Source organism: Epinephelus fuscoguttatus, linkage group LG15 (genome assembly GCF_011397635.1).
Source record: "Epinephelus fuscoguttatus linkage group LG15, E.fuscoguttatus.final_Chr_v1".
Classification (NCBI taxonomy): Eukaryota; Metazoa; Chordata; class Actinopteri; order Perciformes; family Serranidae; genus Epinephelus; species Epinephelus fuscoguttatus.
Window position 1 is genome coordinate 39,038,393 of NC_064766.1, and position 23,927 is coordinate 39,062,319.

The 23,927-nt window shown below is 42.7% G+C and overlaps 1 protein-coding gene across 2 annotated transcripts in view; it reads right to left on the minus strand.

Moving 5' to 3' along the window:
• myo10 (myosin X) overlaps nucleotides 1-23,927 on the minus strand; it is a 178,596-nt gene that overhangs the window by 104,489 nt on the left and 50,180 nt on the right. For both annotated transcript variants that reach the window (XM_049598466.1, XM_049598465.1), the window contains exons 2-3: nucleotides 19,731-19,829; nucleotides 3,667-3,825 (exon numbers count right to left, since the gene is read on the minus strand). In XM_049598466.1, the coding sequence (XP_049454423.1) occupies nucleotides 3,667-3,825; nucleotides 19,731-19,829 (258 nt within the window). The remainder of the gene's footprint in view (nucleotides 1-3,666; nucleotides 3,826-19,730; nucleotides 19,830-23,927) is intronic.

Here is a 23,927-nt window from a genome sequence, read left to right on the forward strand (position 1 = left end):
TGAGTCCAAGTGGACGTTTGTGACCATCCCCTTCACCTACTGGTGAATAAGTAAGCTCATATACTGCGTCAATTTTGATACCTGTGAAATGTACAAAAGGAAGGTATTCTTGGTTTGCAGAAATGTACAATGCCCACATTTTCTTCTGGTGACTGGGCTGCTCTACAGGCGAGGGAACAAATGTGACCATGCTGACGGAGATAATCAGCATTTTCACATTCACTGCGGTTTTCCTCCAAAGATAACATGCCCTTAACTGTCCTGTCTCACAGCTTGGAAGACACGGCTGCTATCAGAGCCGAGCCAGGACCCGTTAGCTCCAGCCAAACTCCCAGTGAGGCCACCACTGGAATACCAGTCTCTAAAACCAGCGTCAAACCAAACAAACCCAAAACTTTAATCCTCCTCCCTCGCACTTGGCTACTGTTGCTCTTGGCTGCCAAACAAGGAGCTCCGTTCAGCGACGTCCACGTTTAACAACCTGGAACCAAAATCTCTCGACTTGTTTGGGCTTTATCACCTGTGCTTTTCATCACCTGGTCAACACTGTAGTCATGGAAACCTTAAAAACAAGCTGTTCTCCAAGGATACTTTAAACCTACCAAAGACATGATGGAGCAGTGAAAGTTTGTTCACTTTTTTGATTTGTTTTCTCTGATTGGAAGAGATTTACTTTATGAGTACAGAACAGAACCTGCTCTGAAGCTGTTTCTTGCAGTCGCAGTGCAGTAATGTGTCGTGTTAAACACCTGCAAACACTTCAGAATTCAAACACCTGCATAAATACTCTGTTAATGTGGTGGCATTAAAGGCAAGTCTTAAACAAATGAGCATTTTCTTGGAAAAAAGGTGACACTTGCACAAAGTGATCCAAGCCAAACAATTAATTACTAGGTGTTAGATCATATAATGAGCTGTGTCTTTGGAATACTACATAATGAACATCAGAAACCCTTTTCTTCTGAACTTCATTTTTTAAATTCTGAATCCTCCTTTTAGCTGAGTCTGACAGAAATGTTACATCCTGTGTTGCAAAGGATAGCAGCATCTAAAATAACTATTGGCTACTATAGTTCGTGGCTTAACCACAAAGGCTCAAAATACAAATCTGATGCAACAGAATGAAACTGACTTTCATGTTATTTTCTTTATGTGGACAGAGAAACAATTGGTTATTTTAGTAAACATTAAGAGGAATAAAGGCCATTAGAGAAAGCCATTTCAAAGTGCAAACCTTAGCCAGGCCTGAAGACTTACCTCCTAACACAACAGCGTGTATAGAAAGAGCTCAAAGGGAGGTTACCCCAAAATGTTGTTGGTGATATCGGCCGCAAACATGTCTGCCCTCTGTCTGATATACTGGAACTAGATGGCACTCAGTTTGTGGTGCTCAAAGCGCCAAAATATACTTGCAATGTTTCTTTTCAGACATCATAACCCAGTTACCCAAGATAATCCACAGACATTGCTGTGAGCAGTTTTATGTAGAACCTATTTTCTTTCTACTGAACCGCACCAACCGTGTCACCACACAGAAGGAAGCCTGCATCTACTCATGGACGAGAGGCTTGTGCTTGTAAAAGCGTACAATTAAAGGGGAACTAGGCCTTAGAGAAGCTTGAAGTATTGGCCAGGCCTTAAAACCTTTCTTCTAACACGACAGCTTGTATAGAAATAACTTAAAGGGACAGTTCACCCTAAAATGTTGTCGTAGAAATCATGATCCGGTTACTCATTTCAAATGTAATTTTTTTAACCTCTAACTCCGCCAGGACGCCGACGTCCTCGCTCCCCCCCTCCTCTGTTAAATGGTATCTCCCAGGCGCACTGTGTCATCAAACCATGTGATGTTTGGTATTGCCGGATTCAGGAAGCTCTCGACTTTTCAAAAATAACATAGTAAGTCCAAAATCGCGACAAGTCATGTCATGCCGTTTTTCGACTGGAAAAGTTAAAGGATTACTCGCGATCTTAAGCGGAGCTGCGAGTGGAGACTTAGATCATTTATCAAAGGTAAGAGTCTCACTCCTACCACTATTTTTGGCTGAGATATACCATCTAGAAAGTGGGATCATGATCGTGATATTTTATGGTGTTTCTGTGTCATAAACAACATCAGCTATCATAATCACACCTGATTTCAATAAGGTACAATGTTTGAAGCTGGCTGAGTGTTGTTTGATCACTGACAGTACTGTTTTGAAGCCGAGTGACCAACTTGTCATTTGGAGCTCTGCCTGGATCTTTTCATGGTAAAAACACTGTAGAGTGGTCATACTTTGAGCAGTCTTCCTCAAATTTGAAACAAATGTTCACTGATAGTGTGCCTACAGCCCCACAGTGTCATTTACCTGCTCAGCTGAAGCCACAGACAGTTATTCATCCTGAAAAACATTTTTTATTTTATTTTAGGCAAAATCTTCATTTTTTTTACTGGATTCAGAGGCCCATTACTCTGTCTCTGCATCACCTAGAGTGTTTCTGACACTTTCACAAGAAACTTCAGAGAGTTTTCTTTCTGGCAAGACCTCATGCATGCATGTAGTCAGAGCGGTTCAGAAGCTACAGTCATTTTAATTTGGGTATGTCATTTTAGGCGTTTTTGCTACAAAATGAGGGTGGAGTACAAGTTAACACGCTTTGAGCACCACAAGCCTTAACTGTAAAGAACATCTAGGGCCGTTATCTCGAAGTGAAGGCAGGCATCTCTATGGCCGATATCTCCAACACTCACCAACTCACACCAAAACAATGTAGACGGATAAACAGCACTACAGGTAAGAGGAAAAATGTGTTATTTTGATTTTGGTGTAAACTGTCTCTTTAAAATGATTAAACTTGACTTTTTTTTGCAACACATCATCTCCTAAAAGGTTCCAAAAGGGGGTTTATGTGCAAAAACTACTAAAAAATGTCTGTCAAAACTTATATGCTGCAATCTTTGACAGTAAAAAAGCAGTCAGACAGGTTTATATTTTGTTGTGAGAAACCTGCTGTGTCTGTACACGTGTCTCTCGTGTATTCGACTCAACACAATTACACATACCTTTGAATCAAGTTCACACGTGTGTTTCACACCAGCAAACCTCGAGCTAACCCTTCACTGTAATAAATCAGAGACAGAAAGCCAAACACCTTTTGACAGGATATCCACAGGGATCATCACTGCACGCTGATCATTCCAGGAGAGCACGTCTCCATTCGCATCCCTGTGTCTTAGCGTCAACATCGAGCGCTCTGACCGTGCCATCACCTTCTTTTATCTGCCTGCGTCTAGACGGTTATCAGTTATGTAACGATTGAGCAACTTCAGCTTTTCATGGGGGATTTGCTTTTAAAAGAAGTCAGTGTACCCTGAGCTGTCAGCCCCAACGCTGATACTGCAGATAGAGGTGAGTTTGTTTTGGGGTTTTGATAATAGCTGCAAAATCAGATCCAGAAGTAACAACACCACAGAGTGCTTCACAAGCTCAGCCAGATCCAGTGGCCAAAATCAAACATTGTGGGAAAAACCATGCCTGGCCAAAACATCAAGGTCAGCAGCATTGAAGATTCTTCAATGCTCAATGTAATCTCTGATGAAAGAGTTTGTCAGTGTTTCCCTCAACATTCAAGATGCTGAGAATAAGTTAAAGTCAACTAGTGTGGCGAAGCTTAGAAACTTACATAGATGTGTCTCTGCTGGTAGCGCAGGAAGAGGTTGTGCATGATGGCGCCATCGTGAAGGTCCTCGAGGGTCGCCATGTCCTCCACCCCTTTGATGCTGCTGTGGTGCATGGGCTGCACCTTCTGTCTGGTGAGCGCATTCTGCTTGTAGGTGTAGACCTGAATCAGACAACGGAGAAATATTAAGATGTGAGCCATGCAAAACATGAGACGGAAAGACAGTTACAACAACCTTGACCTTTGACTACCTGAATCTAATCAGCACATCCTTGAGTCCAATTGGATGTTTGTGCCAAATTTGAAGAGGTGTTCCTTGAGATATAGAGTTCATGAGAATGGGACAAACCAGGTCATAGTGACCTTGACCTTTGACAACCAAAATCTAATCAATTCATCACTGAGTCCAACTGGATGTTTGTGCCACATTTGAAGAAATTCTATCAAGGCGTTCCTTGTGATATAGCATTCATGAAAATGGGATGGACGACCTGCCTATTGCCTACTGCCAAAGCTATCACCGGCATGGAGGCATCATAACTACTTGAATGTGTCAAAATGAGGACATGCATGGCTGGCACTGTCAACCTGAACCTTCCTTTTTCTAGAAAAAAAAATCCCAGTTTTCTCAAGTTTAGGAGAAAGATATTCCCCAGAAGGTAATCATTTTAAAATCACTGGAAATCATTCGACTCTGTTTCCTGAAGTGTTGTTTACAGAAGAGTTGGCCCGTGTCAACTTCCTCTTTAAGTCTGGTCCAGTTTTGGGTCATCTGCTCACTGTTTGAAGGCCAGACTTGGGCTTCAGGCTGCCAGGTCTCTACCACAAGTTTCACATCTTTAGTTTCCTTCTTTCTTCTTTCTTCAGCCGCTCTGTTGGAGTGAGTGAGCCGATCCAGATCAGATAGAAGCAGGAACTCCAGACTACAGCAGCGTTTCATACTGTAAGTGTAAAAACTTGCAAACTTCCAGAAGCCCTGAGATACTGAATGATATCAAATCTGTAAACCAAACCTCGGTAAACTACCAGAATGAATTTCCCTCAGTTACTTCACTGACTTTCTTATCAGGGATTCTAGGAGTAAAGATCACATAGCAAACACTACAACCATTTGCAACGCATATTTCTGTGTTGCAGTAATAATGGTGCATGATAGAAAACAGCTGGGAAAAGAACCTGGACCAAGGCGAATATATTAAGACACACAGCAGCTTGACTTTCTAGTTTTTTGGTGTTTTTAAAAAACAAAAACAAAACGCCCAGATATTTTGGATGTTTCAAAATGATCAGATACAGCTATTTTCTTTTTTTTGCAAATACATCATAAGATCATCGGGTGTTGTTTCATCTCCCAACCATATATCCTCAGGTGAAGATTGTGTGGTGGTAAAACTCTGACAGTAATCATAAATTGAGGTACGTGACCTGTTGACGCTGACAGCCTCTCTCTATCTGACTGACCTGTCAAACAGTTCAACTGTATGATTTACAGCAGAGAGAATCCCGACTGACAGATTCTATCTCATGTTACTGCAGGAGTGTAAAGTGTGGAAGGAAGCCTGGAGGTCAGAGAGACGCTCCTCGAACATTCAATCCAGGAACGTTAGCTGAATATTAGGGGGGAATGTTTAAGAAGGGTCGAAAATCCCCGTGGTAAAAATAGATCACTGGTTGAAATGTAGACTGGCGTGAAGCCAGGTGGAGGTGAAATGAGGCTGCTGTCAGTGGTGGAAGAAGAAGTCAAATCCTTTACTTAAAACAAGCAGCATCCTTTCAGATCATTTAAAGTAGGAAAGGAGGCAAAGAAGAGAAAACATGTGGAACATTAGGGAATAAGGAGATGAGTAAACAAAAGCTTTGTCCCCATTGTCCAATCAGATGATTTGAGAGGCGGGCCTTCTGTGGTGGTCACAACAAGTTTAGAGTTGGTAAACGATAGAGGAGAAACTGGCGGGAGCGGTTGCTGGATATCCAGAGTTATATGGCCGGACGATAGACAGCAGGTTGCCAAACTCCAGTCATCCTCAAATACGCCTGGAAACATCATGGAGGTGATACCCTCTGCCTCAACATTTCAGGAACTAGATACCAATTACTAAAGGTGTGTTCACACTGGACCTGTTTTTTTTTTCTCGCTAGAGACGAGTTTACATACAAAGTCAATGCAAACGGGTGATTGAGCGTATATTCTGCAGGCTGGGCGCCCCAGATTCAGACGTCCAAAACCACATAATTGAAACCACAAAATATCTCCATACTGCTCATCCACTACAGACGAGCAGTATGGAGATATTTTGTGGTTTCAATTATGTGTTTTTGGACGTTTGAATCTGGGGCGCCGTCAGCCTCCATTAGGTGGAGTTGTGTTGCTACCTCCTCTCCCCTTGGATCTCCGCAAGTGATGTGAGGACTCTAAAACTTCACCTGAGCCTCCCTCGGCATATGGGTGAGTAGATAATGGCTGAATTTTCATTTTTGGGTGCACTATCCCTTTAAGGTGCTTTGTGCAACCAGCCCCAGTACCTCAGTACACAAGAACAGTTCTTGGATAAAAGAACGTACTTGCCTCCTCTGGCGATTTTTGTCTGTAAGTATCATTAATTGTATCCTGAGGGCAGAAGCTCTACCTTCCTCCTCTGGCTCATATTACACGTCTCCTTCCACACAGGTGACATATGGCAGATAGCGGAGGTAAATATGACCCAAGGCTGGTAAAGGAAACCAAGTCAGGAGCTGGACGAGGGTCTCAGCAGATGGCTGCTTATCATGTGTGTCTGAGGACGAGGATGACACTCTTTGTGCAGCATTTGTCCTTCAATGACAAGTTGAAACAAGTGAGAACTGATTCTCTCCAATCAAATCATTTTACCCTGATAAGCACATATTATGTCTGTCATTTTCACCGTCTACTTCAGTTATAAGTGTTTCAAGGTTGAGTTTCAGCCTCTGTGCCTCTGTCAAGACTACGGAGTTCAAATCATAGTCAAAACATTTTACACAAGTCTCAACTTTAACATCAGTATCAAGCTGAAAGGACATTTTATCTTAAGAAATGTGTCTGAGATATAAAAATATCCTGAATCAGCTTGAGGCATGACAGATGTTAATGGTGCAGTTCATTTCTTGTCATTTATTTTCAGATTTGAGACAAACCAAGTCCGACACATTAGTCCTACAGATACAGGTCACCTTGGAACAAAGTCGGTAAATGTTAATGCTTTCTCTTCTGCATTACATTTGACCATTTCACTCCCAAAAGTTGCTCTCATCAGGATTTAAAAGCCTCCAAAAAAGTGTTTTGCTTTTCAGTTTTATTTGGAGTAACAGGCACTATGAAAAAATGGTCTCCAAATCCAAAGCAGATGCCGCAGTAGGACTTAGATGACTGAGCACCACAGCAATGAGCATTGAGGAACAAATATGGAGAATTGAAATACAAGAATATTGAGGAAAACCACTTCAACGTTTAGACAAAGAGGTTATTCTTCTGTCTTCTACAGTCTATCATTAACATGAGCTGAGAGTTTTACACCACAGGACAGCTCAGTCGTGTAAAGGAAGAGCCAGTGAGGCTTTTTAAGAGAAGACCTCAAATTATAAGTGCTCTGCAGGAGGTCTGCAGCCTGCAGGAGGACGCACAGAGATCACTGAGCAGGTGATCTGTCACTGCAGCATCACAGAGGTTCAAAGGAAGAAGATCAAATCTCTCAGCGGACGGATCACACTTCAGTCAATCAATATTTTGGAGGAAATTGCATTAGAGACATCCTCACTGGCAGCAGCTGTTATTTACATTCTGGAGTTCTTCTGTGAAGTTTTACACCGTCAGACTTTAACCACGTTGGCTTCTGGGTGGAAAACTGAGAACAGCCAAACCCGGTGCTGGCTCAGCCTTTTCCACAAACAGCAACACCACAAGGAATATTCAGTAACACGAACGAACACACACAAACACACAGGTCTGGCATTTCTTGGAGTCTTTGATGTATTTCGGTGGTTTCAAACCTCTTTGATCAGTGACCCTGAAATGGTGTCTACTCTTGACCCTCTGTCACAGGTGTGTTTACATCTGAAGCTCTCAGCTTCAGCTAAAGTGCAGATGATTTAATTTAAACTGCTTAAAGGGACAGTTCATCCCCAAATTAGCGTGATTTGTTTACAGGCTTAACTGTAAAGTTATGCTATTGAGGCACCAAATATATCTTTATACCAGGATTAAGATTTTTAAAGAGAAAATACATATTTTCCTCTTACCTGTGGTGCTATTTATTCATCTAGATAGTTTTGGTTTGAGTGAAAAAAAACCCAACATATTTTTCATCTGTGCTATAGCAACCCATTGAAATGTCAAACTTTGAATGGGCATATCTCATGGCCCGTATGTCGTAGAGACATGAAACTTTGCATAGAGATGCCTCTCCTCATGAGGAACACATTTGCCTCAAGAACCCATAACTTCCGCTTATATAGATTTTCCACCATTTTGAATTTTTTGAAAAACACTTCAAATGGATCTCTTCCTAGGAAGTTTGAGCGATCTGCATGAAACTGGGTGAACATAATCTAGGGAGCAATATCTAAAGTTCCCTCTTGGCAAAAGTTGGAAAACTTCCTAAAACTGAGCTTCTATAAGGCAATGAATATTGTGGAGGGCGTGGCTCATCACATAAAGGTGTAGAACATCTCAAGGGTTTCACCCATCACCACGCAACTTTGTAGGCATATGACCACACATAATCTGAGGGGACCCCTCCATTATTGAGCCCATCAAACAAAATGGGGGCGCTAGAGAGCTCATTTCTTATCTAGGCCTAACCGCCATATGGATTTTTACTAAACTTGGTAAATATGTAGAACAGGACGCCTCAAGGTGACTGGAGAAATTTAACTCTAATTGGCAACTGGGTGGCGCTATAACAACAGAAAAATGCTTCAAAATGGCTAAAATGCGACCGATCGCTGTGGCTCCCCCTGTGGACCAATGTTGTTGTTTCTAATGTTTGGTATGACTAAGTCATGGTATGGTATGCTGTACATAATCACGGAAACTGTCAGTGTGTCATTCTGTCAGTGTGTCATTCTGTCTGTCCCACGTTTTTCTACGAAGTAGAACGAGTAGTCAGACTTTAATCAAGATATCGGTCTGACATTTACGGCTTTATGGAGGCCAACACAGCCCAACATTTCAGACTACAATTCGATATATTAAAATCTAATATTTATAACATATGAAACAGATATCTCTCTTGTTGTGTTTATTTATTTGACCATCAGCAAAAGGCAAACCCCAGTTTAAACTATAAGACTGTTACTGGTGATGTATTTTGGTCTTCAGTCCCACTTTGAGTGCCCAACTCTTCTTCTGTGGGTAACTATGGATAATCTGTGGATAATCTCGTTTCCCACATGAGCTAAGCTGCGTAAAGAAGTATAACGTCAACCATAAATAAAAACAAACAAACTGTCAGACCATAAGCTGAACGTCAGAAATGCACCAACTCACACAAACACACACACACACACACACACACACACACACACAGCACAGCACACCACACACACGTGCGCACACACACACACACACACACACACACACACACGGTCGTTGATCTGCTGTGACCGAGCAGCTCAGGGTGACTCTTCCTGAAGAAAGCCGGTCTCTGTCTGAGGAGTCAATCACATTTGACCCCCCACACAACACACACACACACACACACACACACACACACACACATTAACACCCAAACTCCCCCTCAGTATCCTGCCAGGCCTCATTTCTCACATTCCCGCTTCAGTGACGCTTCAGGGGAAACTGAACGTCACAGAAACGTCTTTCAGACAAATGAAATGTGATCAAGTGTTTTCAGCAGCGTGTCACCAACGCTGCGTTCACAACCTGCATGTTCTGATGGGTTTATTCTCTCAGTCTGTCTCGGTGATAAAAACACGATTAGTAACTGAGCTAAACTAAACCAAAAGAATGCTAATGGCTCCCTTAAAGTACTTTCCATCTTGTAACATACTGTCATGCGACTGGGTTTAAACTGCTTTAAGAAATGAGATACACTGTTTAAAAGAAGTGTTAACATTCACTGAGAGGTACAGTAGACGGTTACAGGGAGGTGACTGACTCGTTTGACTAGTCCAATGTAAACATAGTTTACAGTCAACAGTCAGACATGCAGTCGGGAGGACAGTTATGTAGCGACTGTAAACACACCTTCACCTCTCTCTGAGCTGGAGCCTCTTAACCATCACCTGTTCACCTGTTGCTGCTGCACTTGGTGGGGCTGTATTCTTCAGTCAAAATAAACTTCTCTAATTCAATTCATACACTTTCCTGATGTTTTTAAATCAACATAAAAAGAAATTCTTCTTTATTTTCCTTAATTATTTACTGACAGCTATTGAGGTTTTAGCGTCTGGTCAAAGTTAAAGAAAAAGTTTAACATTTTTGGAAACACGCTCGCTTTCTTGCAGAGTTTGGTAAGAAGAGACAAGCTTCTGATTTTGTGTGTGGCCACCAGTCAGAACGCTAACATATCACTGTGTGCTGTAGCATTAAGATTTCCTTCATTGTAACCACGAGTGTCTCCCTCTATCTATCTGTCATGGACAGTATTTGTAGCATTACAGTCCCCCATCCCAGCAGGCCTCAGCAGAGGACAGGTCGTCCATCAGCTTGGGCCTAATTAGGTAACTAATTGGTCCAGTTGTCTGCGTGGAGCTGAGGAGGGTCTGTGCCTCGAAAACAAAGCCGTGGGGCCTGGACGCTAAGCTTAGCGACAGATGCTAACGGGAGTAAATCTGTGTGAAACAAAGCCATTAGACAGCATCAGTGCAGAGCAGGGGGAGGTGGTGGGGTCAGTGCTGTACCCTCGGATCAACAGGCTCTGTTCCTGGATCAGTCAGGATATAGTTTGTTGTTCTTACTTATGTGGATCAGGAAAGTGGATTCACATTTATGTACGGGCAAATAGAAGACCCTTAAAGGGAGAAGTTAACAACGAGTGACCGGGGAGGAATTAAACTAATAAGGATATTTGGAGGCCGATACAGTGGCGACCCATCACTCATATTTCCTGAAACTGAGACATTTGTTTAAAGGTTGATTTAAAAAGTAATCACCCTGTGTGGAGCTTGAGCAAAACCATGATTTTGAATACTGCATTGAGGCTTTGAGTGGTTAACATGCCTGTAAATATTAGTAAATGTGCACCATGTCTTTACGTGTCGTCGGAGGTCGCCGGGTTTCTCTCGTCTTGCTTGGGTTTCAGTGTTTTTGACTGTGCAGGCAGTCTCCTCCTCCTGAGCTGACTGCAGGACAATGCAGCGGGAGATGAATGGTGATTCAAAGAGCAGCTGCTGCTTTTGATGATGATGATGTGGAGAAGTGGGGGGGTGACGCTTGAGGCGGGTGGAGGGTTACCTGTTCAACTCTCTGACAGACAGAGTGAAGGGCAGCGAGGGGGTGGGAGGGCTCAGTTTCCCCTCCTAACAACACATAATGAAGAGTTTCAGTCCGTCTGCTCTGACAGACTGAGTGCAGGCAGGGAAGTCAGAGGTGTTATTAAATGTTACTGAAGCGATTAGCTGTCTGCAGCCTTTTGGGTGTAAAGAGCTGCTAACACACCTGAGGGAATGTCAGCCTCGGTTTTACGTCTAAGGGCTGTTTGTTCTAAGCTACAAGCATATAGTTCTATATAGGTTTATATATTCGATATACGTTTTTGAACATTTCTATCAAAGCAAACTGCTGTTTGCTGCGTGAAGATATGGTGGAGTAATGGCATCCTGAGCAGAGAATGAAGTCATGCTCCCTCTGTGTGTGTTGTAATGCGAACTTCCCTGTCCTTTGTTTTGATAGCCGGGTTGGCTGCACATGCATGTCAGTGCATGTGAGTCCCGCGCTTTGATACTGTTGACCATCCCACTATTTATTAAGAGACTCTAGCCCTTTTTTAGACAGGAATTGTGCAAATTTGCAGGAAAGCCCAATCAGTCTTTTTTTCAGCACTGGCAGTATAAAAACAAAATCAGGGAGTATAAACTTTTGTCTGTGCAGAATGCGCCTTTTTCGGGGCAATGGGGGGCGTGAGCAAGTAACAAAACGTGTAGCTCAGCGTATGACGTAAACAGTGACGTGGGAGGGAAGCCGCGGCTAGTCAGGCCCGTTCTTCACCGTCCCCATCATCAAATGGTTAATGGCCTCTTCGTTTGCGAGGACAAGGAGGGCGCGCAATTCCTTGTCTCCCCAGTTGCTCATCTTTACAGTGTCTGTCAGGTTTGTGTTTCCCTCTTGCTACTAGCTGCTCGCTAATTCCTGCTATCAGCTGTTTCCTGTTTATCCACCGCCAGTGGCTCGCACGTGCGGCGTCATCAACAGCTCCTCCCACAAGTCTTCAACAGCCCCTACCGTTGTGGAAGGCCGCCTCGGTCTGTTTAAACTAAAAGGGTTCCACCAATATGTCTACCCTACGAGGTGGGCACCTCGGATCAACTCGCCAATCCGGCTCTGTGTGTCTAAACCCTCGCAGCTTGCCGGCAAAACGGCCCAACATTCACGGAAAATCTGGCAGTGTAAAAGGGGCTATAGAGTGATGTCTCTCACACCATTGTAAATACTAGATGGCAGAATGAAGTGCAACCTCAGAACCCATCGACGTCCATCTGATGATGATAAAAACTCTGAGGGCAAGGGCCAATATTCCAGGCCGATACTTTCTCTTTCACAGCCCGCTCATTTCTGCCAGTCTCCATGAACAGATATCTGTATGGGATTGTAGATAAATTTGAAAAGCTAATAGCTAATATAAAGCTAACATGTCAACTTGCCAGTGCGTTCTGCCTCTCCACATGGACTCTATACGGTCATTCAAATGCGACTGTCCAACACTACTCAGACTACAACTGGAAATATGATACCGAAATCTTGTCCCATCACCTACAGATTCTGAATACATATGCACTCATGCCGTTGCAGCCCTAGTCTGAGATGCTGGTGCTCTAGTGTCAGACTTTGCATGTAAAGTTATTTATAGTCAAAAAATCAAAGGTCTATCACAGAGGAAAATCAAGTGGAGGCATGCTGGTCCAATGTGGAAAAAACAGTTGATCCTAAGAGGACAAGTTATCCTCCGCCCCTGCAACATACATCTGACATCTGTACTCACATAGGAAAAAACATAAATATACACACACTTCAACAAAATAAACTCAACACACTCAGAGACGTGTACAGTGTAAACTCTGTGTGATGTTAATGTAAACTTCATGTACACACACACGGATTTACATATATAAGCATGGGCATGAATACACATTTACTTGTACCTGTACACACACACACACACACACACACACACACACACACACACACACACACACATCTCTGTACCCTCATTGACATAATGCATTTCCTAAAACTGTACCCTAACCTCGAGATGAGGACTGGCCAAAATGTCCTCGCAAAAAATGTGTACTGGTCCTCACTATATTGCAAGTACAAGTATGCACACACACACTGAAGTGGGCGGGGTTTATTGCAGTATGCTTCTCTGATTGGTCAGCACACTTTCCTCACAAAGAGCAACATCTGCTCTGAAGCTGAACAGGTGACGTCCGTCTCCAGTTACAACAGACGGCTGGCAGGCACACACACACACACACACACACACACACACACACACACACACAGCGATCCAAATAAATCATTGGATGACAACATACATTCACAAGTCGCACATACACACAACATGACAGACACAAAAGACACACATTTGGCAGCACACACACACACACACACACGCCCACACAACCCAATAACCACACACGCTCCCACAGTGAGCAGCTGGAGTTCACTGTCATATATGGTCTGTTTCAGGGATCAAACCTGTGACTCTTCTGTTACAGGACGGCCCTCTAACAGAGCTGCTCCTCCCGTCTGACACTCGTCCATCTGATCTCATTGCTGCATGAAGTAAAAATGATTCTGAGCAGCTAATGCTGATACTTTAAAGCTTAAACAGATTGAGAGTGACAGTCTGAAGCTGCTTTTATTCCCAAACTCTGAGCCGAGCAAATTAAAACCTTCCGGTCCATCTGGATGAACACCAACATGTCATTTATGAACACTGAACACATGATCATTAGTGCTAGGGTTACAGTACTTACAGCAGATGAAGGAGTCGACAAAAGACTAAAGTATGACGACAAAATGAGGATTTAAATTCAGGAGAGGAGAAAATTAAAAGAAAAGAAAGGCATAAAAAAGAAGAGGCAATGGAACAAAAAACAGAAACAGAAGAAACAAAGAGACAAAAAGAGATAAGAGGATTGAAAGACAAACAAGACAGAAGAAGCTAACAAGAAGAGAAGAGACAAAAGAGACAAAGCAGGAGAGGAAGAAGGAGATGAAAAAGAAAGACAAAAAGGTGAAAAAGATTTAAAAAGGGAGAACAACAGAAGAGAAGACAGGAGTCAAAACGGAGCAGTACTATCGGTGATCATGGAGGCAGTGTAGCGTAGTTCAAGCAAGATAAGACTGTGGGGGACCAAGATATTTAAATAATTGCAATTCTCCGTCCAAATGTCGGCTTGTATTTAATGGCCTCACAGACCACTGCTGTCTAAAATGCTGCCTCCATTAAAGATACAATATTATGACGTCCTCATAGATTTATAATAACACCTTCATCATGTTTTTTGTCATCTGAAAATTTTGACTCTGTCACTCGGCACTTGTTGTGCCATCTATTGGCTATATCCATGCCAACATAAAGGACTCACGCAACTTTGAGAGCAGTGATGTTTACGTTTGAAATGGATGTATCTATTTTTGCATGTAAATGCAGTATAAGGCCAGTAATATACTTAATGCAAACAACACAAACGAGACCGCATTGTGGCTGCCATGCGTGATCTGTGTCATTTTGATGCGTCGGCCGCACACCTCAACGCGAGGTACCGTGACGCGTGCGCGAGATGCAATATTGACATGACCGCTAGAGACGCTTGTGCGAATGAACATGGTGACCGTGAGATCAGACCAGACGGAGTCGCTGTCGGAGCAATGGCAAAAACTTTTGAAGAGAGCCTGACGGACCTGGTGTGGAACTACCCGCATCCTTATGATAATTCCACGCTGTTACATAGTGACATAGTTCTTCTTCCTCATCAAGCATATCAAGGGCATCCATGTTTGTTTACAACACCTGGCTTGCACTACCTGATATATTTCTGTTGTCTGCCCCACGTGGAGACCGCCAGTATTGTGCGTTTTGGCTGTGTAGTGCTGCAGCAAGTATATACACAGACACGGTGCATTGTGTACGCGTATGTTCGATCAAGCGTAAAGTCTGTAACGGCCCTAAATGAGACCTAAGGTCACAAAAACATGTTTCTTATTTTCAGGTGATTATACACCAAAGAAAACAAACTTATATCATATTCCATCCATGCACACTGAACCTTTAAAGGCTCTTCAAATATATAAAAATCCATCCTGTAAGTGCTGAGACTTTCACCAAAAAACAAAAATGGCAGCCACGAATCCTCTCCTATGTATGACACCAACACTCCACAGCAGCACCAAACACCAGCATCCTCTGGCTGAGACTGTAAACTGCAGTGTGGAGGCTCATTAGCTTCAGTGAGCAGCAGGTCTAACGTCTCAGAGAGAGTTGGGACCAGGAGATAAGAATGCCTTAATCTGCCAGTAAATCTGCAGCACAATACGCTGGCTCATCATGACCCTAAATCCCTCTGCGCTCACATTTACAGGCCGTCTTCTGGAAGTGACCCTCTGCTGCACACCGGCTACACAGGAAGTAGCCGGTGTGCACAGAAGTAAGTATTGTTGTTGTTTGTTGTTTATTCAGTCCTGTTTGAGTGGGAGGCTTTTATTGTGAAGCTGCTATAATATTCTTGACACATATATTAGTGGTGTATTATTCATGAGTAGTGCTATAATAAAATCAAACTACACACTGATGCTCAGTACTTCAAAACAAACTAACATCCACAGTCTCTGTGTGTCGACGGAGTCATAAACCAGCTGATAGCAGAGCTGTGTTGGTCTCTACAGAGTTTATCAGCTGTGTGAGTGTGTGTGCCATAAAAATCATATTTATGTGCAAGGTGTGTATTCCACACGATGGCTTTAATGTTTGGAGTCAAAGCAAAGCTACTGTGTAAAGATACACTCTTCATGTTGCACGTTTCATAACACTGTACAGCCAATCCATAGCTGTGGGGTTTAAAGGGATAGTCCAGAATTTTTTCAGAAGCGGGGTTGTATGAGGTTCTTATGCATAGTCAGTGTGTTACATACAGTAGATGTCAGTCAGCGCGCCCCCAGTCTGGAGAAGCAGGCTGGAGTCTGACCCAGAAGCTGAGCAATGCACTGCTGTGGATGGGGGCCACAACTAAACTTAACTTTAGCTACCTAAAAAAATCAATATCAAGTTAAGTGTATGCATATTGAGAATGTTTTCACTGCTTTACTTTTCCGTCACAGCCCATTCTGACTGGGAGGCCGTTAATGGCTTCAGGTCCTCATCTATGCTTTCGTCAAAGACACCAGACTCCTTTGACAAAAACAGTAATTTTAGCTCTCTGAACACAGGAGCTGCTGGTCTTTGGCTGCTTCGATCAGTCAGTTTGTTTGTGTCATTGTGTGACTTTGGTGGATCTAAACTAACCCTTTAAATGCCAAAGTCACACAATAACACAAACTACATAACTGTTCACAGCAGTGGTAGACCAGCAGCTCCTGTGTGCAGCAATGCTAAATCACAGGTTTTTTGAATGGAGTCTGGCCTTGAAGAGAGCGATATAACGGATTCATTTCCCAGTTGGGAATCACTGTCTGACATTAAGGTAAAGCAGTGAAAATACTCTAAATATAGCACACACTTAAACTGATATTAGTGTTTTTAGGTGGAACTTTATTAAGGTGTCTGTAATACGTTTACAAAGTACATGCTGTCAATAGCTCTTCATCTTTAGAAGGAAATTATTATTACATTTAATTCATAATATGTAATTATTTCTTGACTTCTGTATAAATATATTTTTCCCTTTTTTGTGTGTGTTGCTTGGTTTTTATTGTATAATTTTCACTGACTGCTCAGTAGGGCTGCAACGATTACTCGACTTATGGATGACTAATCGACTATTAAAATAATCGGTGACTGTTTTAGTTGTCGACTAATCGGTTTGAGTCATTTTTCATAGAAAAGTACTATAAAAGTACCCCAAAATACTCTTATTGCAGCTTCTTACGTTCAAATATTGGCAGCTTTACACACTCTCCCATGACGGTGAACTAAAACCCTTTGGGGTGAGTACGAAACAAGACATTAGATGACATAATTTTGGGGTTTGGGAGAGACAGACCGACATTTTTCAACATTTTAACACATTTTTTGATAAAACGATTAGTCGACTAACCGAAGAAATAATCGACAGATTAGTCAACAATGAAAATAATCGTTAGTTGCAGCCCTACTGCTCAGTGTGCTTCCTGTTTTCATCCAGAACGCTGCTGCTTGCCTCCTCACGGGCAAGAAAAAGCGTGACCACATCTCGCCAGTCTTAGCCTCCCTCCACTGGCTCCCAGTCCGTTTTCATATTGATTTTAAACTCCTTTTCATTGTTTTTAAAGCCCTCAACGGTCTGGCCCCTCTGTACCTCTCTGAGCTCCTTTTGTGCCACACCCCAACCAGAACCTTAAGGTCTTCGGACCAACTACTGTTGGTGGTGCCAAAAACCAGACTAAAGTCTCGAGGTGACAGAGCCTTCACAGCGGCTGCCCCCAGGCTCTGGAACAGCCTCCCCCTTCACATTCAATCTTTCCAGTCCCTTGAGACTTTTAAATCCTCCCTAAAAACCCTTCTCTTCCACCTGGCGTATCATTCAGCCTGAGCATGATGTAAAATGTCTATTTTAATGTTTGCACTGTTTGCTCTGTCTTTTTATCGTTGTTTTCTACATCTATTTTATTTTTGTTATTGATGTTGTTTTAACTCTGTACCCCCAGTGTGCAGCACTTTGGTCAACTGCCATCGTTTTAAACATGCTCTAGAAATAAATCCTGACTTGACTTGACTTGACTGTTGTCTTTTATCTTTTGTTGTATTCACTTTGTGTAATGTTAGTTTAGTTCTTTTATCTACTTTTCTCCCTTTTCTTGTCACTGTTTTTCTCCGTAAGTTGAGTTATCGCCAAACTGGGGGCGTGCTGATTGACATCTACTGTATACGTATAATACCAGGGTTTTCCCTGTGTTTTTTCGAGGCCAAGGTGGCAAAGGCCTGTGGTGGGGGGCATCTTGACAGCTGTACTTTTAGATACGGCACCCCCTCTATTACATATGAAAGGAGGCACCCACATGCTTGAGCTTTACACTGCTGACTTGTATAATCAGAACAGACATGTCTTGTGATATTCAGCCTTCTATGATTATATTTACCTTTTACAACAGGCACATCCTGACAGCTGAGAATATTACTGTCAGGTATTGTCCCCCTTCTATTAAATATGAAAGGAGGCTGAAAATCACAGGACACGTCTGTTCTGATGATACAAGTCAGCGGTCCTGGAATGTGTGTTTCTCTTCTATAATACACATTCTACATCTCGGAGGTGACGTCTTTCCACATACGGGCTTCCTTCGCCTTTCAAAAGGGGCAGAGCTCCGTGGGAAACAGTAAGAAAGACACAGCCTGAGGGGGAACCGAGATCTGTCGCAACAGCGGGGGGAGAAGCAGGTCCGTGGAGCTGAGCGCCGGACAGAAAAACTATCACATTGCACCAAATGCGTGTCGCTACAGCGTCGCTTTGGGTTGTGAGCGTGCATGACATGCTAAAGTAATGGGTTTGTGTGCACAAAAGACGCTACATCTGAACGCCCCCCATGCACACACACACACGCTTTAACCAAGGCGGCGGCCAAAATCAACCAGGCAGCCCGCCTTTGTCTTAGACAGGCCGGGAAAACCCTGAATACACTGTCTGGGTGAGTACCCCATACAACCCCACTTAAAAAAATGTGAACTGTCCCTTTAACACCTTACAGAGAGAAAATTATAGCCAACTACAAGAAATATTTTATGTAAAATCTATCCTCTAAAACTGCTTGACAGGTTGATTTACGTTAATTCTTAATAAGCAACCTGAACCATCCATGTAAGCCCCTGTGACCCCTGCTCCATTTGTCCTTCACCTCGTCTGTATCTGCTGTTTTGACAACACATGGATCAAAGAGGTAATGCACAACCATATGGGGTTTAGGGGATTTGCAGCATCTTGAGTTGATCCCAAATTATACGTGGACCTCTTTAAGCCTTTGTTCTCTTGGTGGTTAATGAAAGAATCTGTCAGTGTCAGAAGATGAATGAGAAAGATGGGAATTTTCCTCTCAGGAGAGCAAACAGTTAACTTTGCCTGGATTGTTTGTTTCTATGGAACAATAAAGTCAACTGAGGAAACAGAAGGAACATTTTCTGCCAAGTTGGAGGAGCTGCCTGCTAAAGGTGACTTTAGTGAATTTAGTTATGTTACTTCACCACATCTGAAGCACTGTGGATATTACACACAAATTAAATTCATAATGAAATAAAAAGTGATCGCATGGTTTGGCACATAATGAAACAACATTGGAATCTTTGAGTTCCTTCATTATTTGTTCTTTGTTTGTTTTTCTGCTTTAATGAGTTTCTGCTTTAATGAGTAGTTAAATTACGTACGGTTGATGTTTTGGCTCTCACTTAATGCACTTCATGTCTCTTTGGCTGCTTCTTCTTCACCGAGGATGTTTAAAGGTGTTTAAACACCAGTGACAACAAAAGAATTTCCTTTCCCCCAATTCTAACTGAATGCACTTTGTGGGAGACAGGAAGTGCAGCATGCCCCAGGACCTAAAACGGCCACAGGGACAGGAAAAGTTCCTGAGTTTGTATACAGTCAACATTCTTTGAAGGGGTGAAAAGTGCTGAGAGAGGATAGGACGCTCTGATAGGATCCAACCCTCAAGGTCACACAAAATGACCTTTTGTGGTTCTTACCTGGCCGTAGTCTGTGGCAAAGACAACAACCCCTCCAGAGCACGAGGACACGGTGCTGGGAAGGTACTGCTCATCCTCCCGTAACCACACCCGGTCACCCTGCAGAAAAAGACGAAAAACATGTATGAGTTTTACCTGTCAAGTACCAGAGTTGACTTCATACTGAAGAATACAAATCCAAATACAACAGGCTTCAACAAAGGAAACCAATTAAATACTTCAAACCAGGATCTCTAGATGAGGGCAGAGCTCAGGAGTCTCAGTTCAACACGAGAACGACCAACTCAACAGCAAAAACATTGGCATCGTACATTTCTGCAAACCACACATATATTACCTTTGTTTTGTGTTACAATTTTAAAATGACTTGGTTAGGTTTAGGCACAAAAACCACTTCATTATGGATAGGAAAAGATGGTGGCACAATCTCGGCAGGAAATGTAGCGATGTCTCAGTAAAAAACAACCACTTTTAGTGGCACTGCCCCCCGATGAAAAACAGCAATGGGTTGATACAGATCACTCATGTTTGGGGTCTAAAACGTTGCTGGAAACACAGCAATGACTCGATTAAACACAACTGGTTTTGTTGTTTTTTGGTCTCGAACAGTGGTCTGCCACTTGGCCAGCATCTCACCAGGGTAACACACCATCTCCAGATGACAGTCATTTCATATACGACCTCACTTTAGAAACACTGATACGAAATGTACAAATTTATGGTTTGCAGAAACGTGCAATGCCAAGATTTTCTTCTGGCAACTGTGCTGACAAAAGGAAGGTCCAGAAGCAAAGCAACAGTGTCTTCATGTAACAGTGGATCTTATTTTTGCAAAGGAAAGACCAGGGCTTCCAAAATGGCCCAGAAAGAAACACCAAAACAGTTCTGCCAGTTGGTTGAGATCATCAACAGATTATCTGTGTTCATGAAATTATTTTGTGGTCTCAATAAAGTGGATTTTGAGGTCATGTAATGTTATACTTTGCACTAATGGCACAAGAGGCTGTACTAGCCTCAATCTGTTGTTACCATGGCATTACCACGGCACTGACCTTTCTCTGACCAATAAGAGGCCCTCAGCTGTGGACAAAGCGTGGAAAACTCTGCAGTGTTGGGTTTCAGAGATCTGTACCTGTACCCAGGAGGCCTGTAAACCTGCATGTTTATTGATGCCTTTTAGTGACCGACAGCGGAGCAGAGTCAGAAAACACTTTATACCTGTTGACCTGTCGAGTTTACAGCTCCTGGTTGCTACAGCGTTCCCCTCACAGCTGACAGCTGGATATTTAATCACCACAGTTCCCCCACTCTGCTGTGTTTGTGGAGAATTAGCAGAGAATTTGGGGAATTTAGGAAGAAAGTCAGGGTCTTAACTGTATGTTTGGAGATTTGTATTTTTGTCTTTTGATATATTTTGGCTTTGGATGTGGCCACAGTACCAAAATAGTGGGTACAGATTTAGATTTTATTTTTTTCGACAGCACAGACTGAGGTGGAGTACATGAACAATCCTCCAGTTTGCTCCCCTCCCGTCTATGACTACTGAAGATATTTGTTCAGTGGGAAATTCAGACTCTGCAAAGCTCCCCTTGTTGAAATATGACTGAGCTGCAGAACGGAGGGGCCCTCAAAGTGGATTCCCTCTTAATCGCAAAGCCACATGTGCCGCTCTTCATTAGCGTGACAAGCTAATGCTAATGGGAAAAACAAACGCTGCACTTTTGAGAGATGCCCCTCCTCTTTCTAAAGCAGGCATATGAATGACCTTTGACCCACAAACCCTCATTCTGACCAAGTCGCTGTGGTGCGGTGGAGAGGGGCACCTGGCTGGGAAAAAGTTAGAGGATGAAACACACACACACACACACACACACACACACACACACACACACACACACTTACAAACGGGGTAAAGCTCAGGTCTGCAGTGTCAGCAGTGGATCAGAGGGGAGCTGTGTTGTTCTAAACCCTCGGCTGTCCTCTCTGAAGAGGGAAACTGCATGACTGAAGCGGTCCTGCGACGCTCTGAGGAAACCCATAAACAAACTCATCTTTTGATCGTGACTTCACACAGTCACTAAGTCTGACAGAGAATTGAGTCATCGTTCTTTACTTTGCTGATGTGCAAATTATGAAAGCAGACGTTATCTTGCAGAGGCGCAAAAATAATCTGCAGCTGTCAGTGAGAATATAGTTTTGTTTCATCAAATTTTATCTTAATTTTTGTTGCCCATGTCAAAGTAATACTTCACCCTCCAAATGACATCTTGTATCACAACTACTCATCCGTTGCACTGAATTCATGAAGAAAACTGCATTTTTCCTTGCATGCTTTCACTGCAAACGGAGATCCTTGATGGACTGAAGTAAAAGAGGGCCTGCTTTTAAGCAAACTTGTGCAGATAGAATAAGATCAGCCTTACCATTCAAATAAAGCACATATCTAAACTTATTCATTATTGTAAAACAGACACAGAAACATAGACAGAACACGTCATTGTGATGCTGACAGCAGCGGACGTCTGGCTCTTTGATGCTACAAAAAGGAACCAAACAAAGGATGATGTTCCATTGTGCCGTACACAAAGAGGAGGCGTGTGCTGTTTACCAGCCGAGACCATATGGACATTCCTGATGTGCACCACCGGAGGAATCTGATGCTCGGACCAAGTTTGGGTGGAGAAAGAAAGAAAGAGAAGGGTCTCCCTCCTCCCAGCACACTTTAAAGGCTCTTTTACCACCAAAGTCACACACACACACACACACACACACACACACACACACATACATATACATCCATGTTCTTTGTGGACAGCGTGTGCCGCCCGCCCTCCCTCTGCTGAGGGGCGAGAAAGAGGCATCACACAGTGGCACACTATCTTATTGTGCTTTCCCTCCCTCCGCCCTTAATCCACTCCTTCTCCCCTCCTTCCTTCCCTCCCTCCCTCTCTTCCTCACACACTCACACACTTTGACCTACAGAGCTACTAGCCCAATTTTAAACTAGGGCTCTGCGCCAAAAGCCTGTGCTTCACCTCGTCTCCCTCATTCATCACCACTGATTGCCTGAACTCTGAACATCAAAGATCATGTTTGTACTTTCCGATGGACCAAAGAAAAGGAGGAGCCGAGGTGGATATCTTTGTTAATGGATAAAAAAAATACACTTAAATTAACAAAAGAAAGATAAAAACAGTTAGCACATGTAGAGCCTGTACCTCCACCAAGGCTTCACAATACTATAAAGTTGTTCTTTTAACAACAGAAAATGTTTAGAAACTTTAAATATGATGGACACAATGCAGGAAAAATAAAGGCAGACATGATTTTTGAAAAAACCTAAATTATGAGTGGGAACATTAAGGCTTTGTAACTGTGCAAAAGTTAAAGACATTCCAACTCTTGGCCACAAAGTTATAGCTATTTAAATCCATCATGTTGCTGCAGCACCAAAGACGAGTCAAGAATTCGTATATGGACATGTCTCCTAAATTTGGCTGCAGCTGCACTATGTGTATGAGTAATAATGGTAGTCTTTATCAGCCATGTTGGAAAATAATCAATGAGATGTGTTTTCAGAGAAGTGCAAAAGTCATTTTGCAAAGAAAAAGAAACATTGTTTGGACAGTTATCATACCATGAAAATGTCATGCCATTGTGACCCTACTGCCGACCACCGCTCAAACCAACAAACAACAAAACCAGTGTTGATCTAGTGAGCAATTGCTGGGTTTACAGCAGCTTTTTAGCCTCCTAACGTGGCTGTTTTGTAGCAACTTGTCACTGTTTTTCCAGAGGGGACAGTACGACAAAAAGCAGTTGTCTGTTACCAAGAGGAGCTGCAGAATGATATATACATGATATTTTCCTGACCACAGCCAAGTGTTTTTGTGCCTAAACATAATCACACATTAACCACTGCATTGTTGAAACGTACAAACGTGAAGTTTCAAGGTATCCACCACATAATAACGTGCAAATGTGACATATCTGTGGTTTGCAGAAACGTACAATGCCAACATTTTTCTGAATGGATACGTCTCATGGTTCAAGTGCTTATAAATGCCACATGATGGTTCAAATGGATTTAGATCTGCAGCATAAATAATTTCTGTCTTAGCCAGTGATGTCATTTTTCAGTAAATTTTGCAGAAATATACTGCCAAGCCTTTGAGATTTTCGACAAACTATCAGATG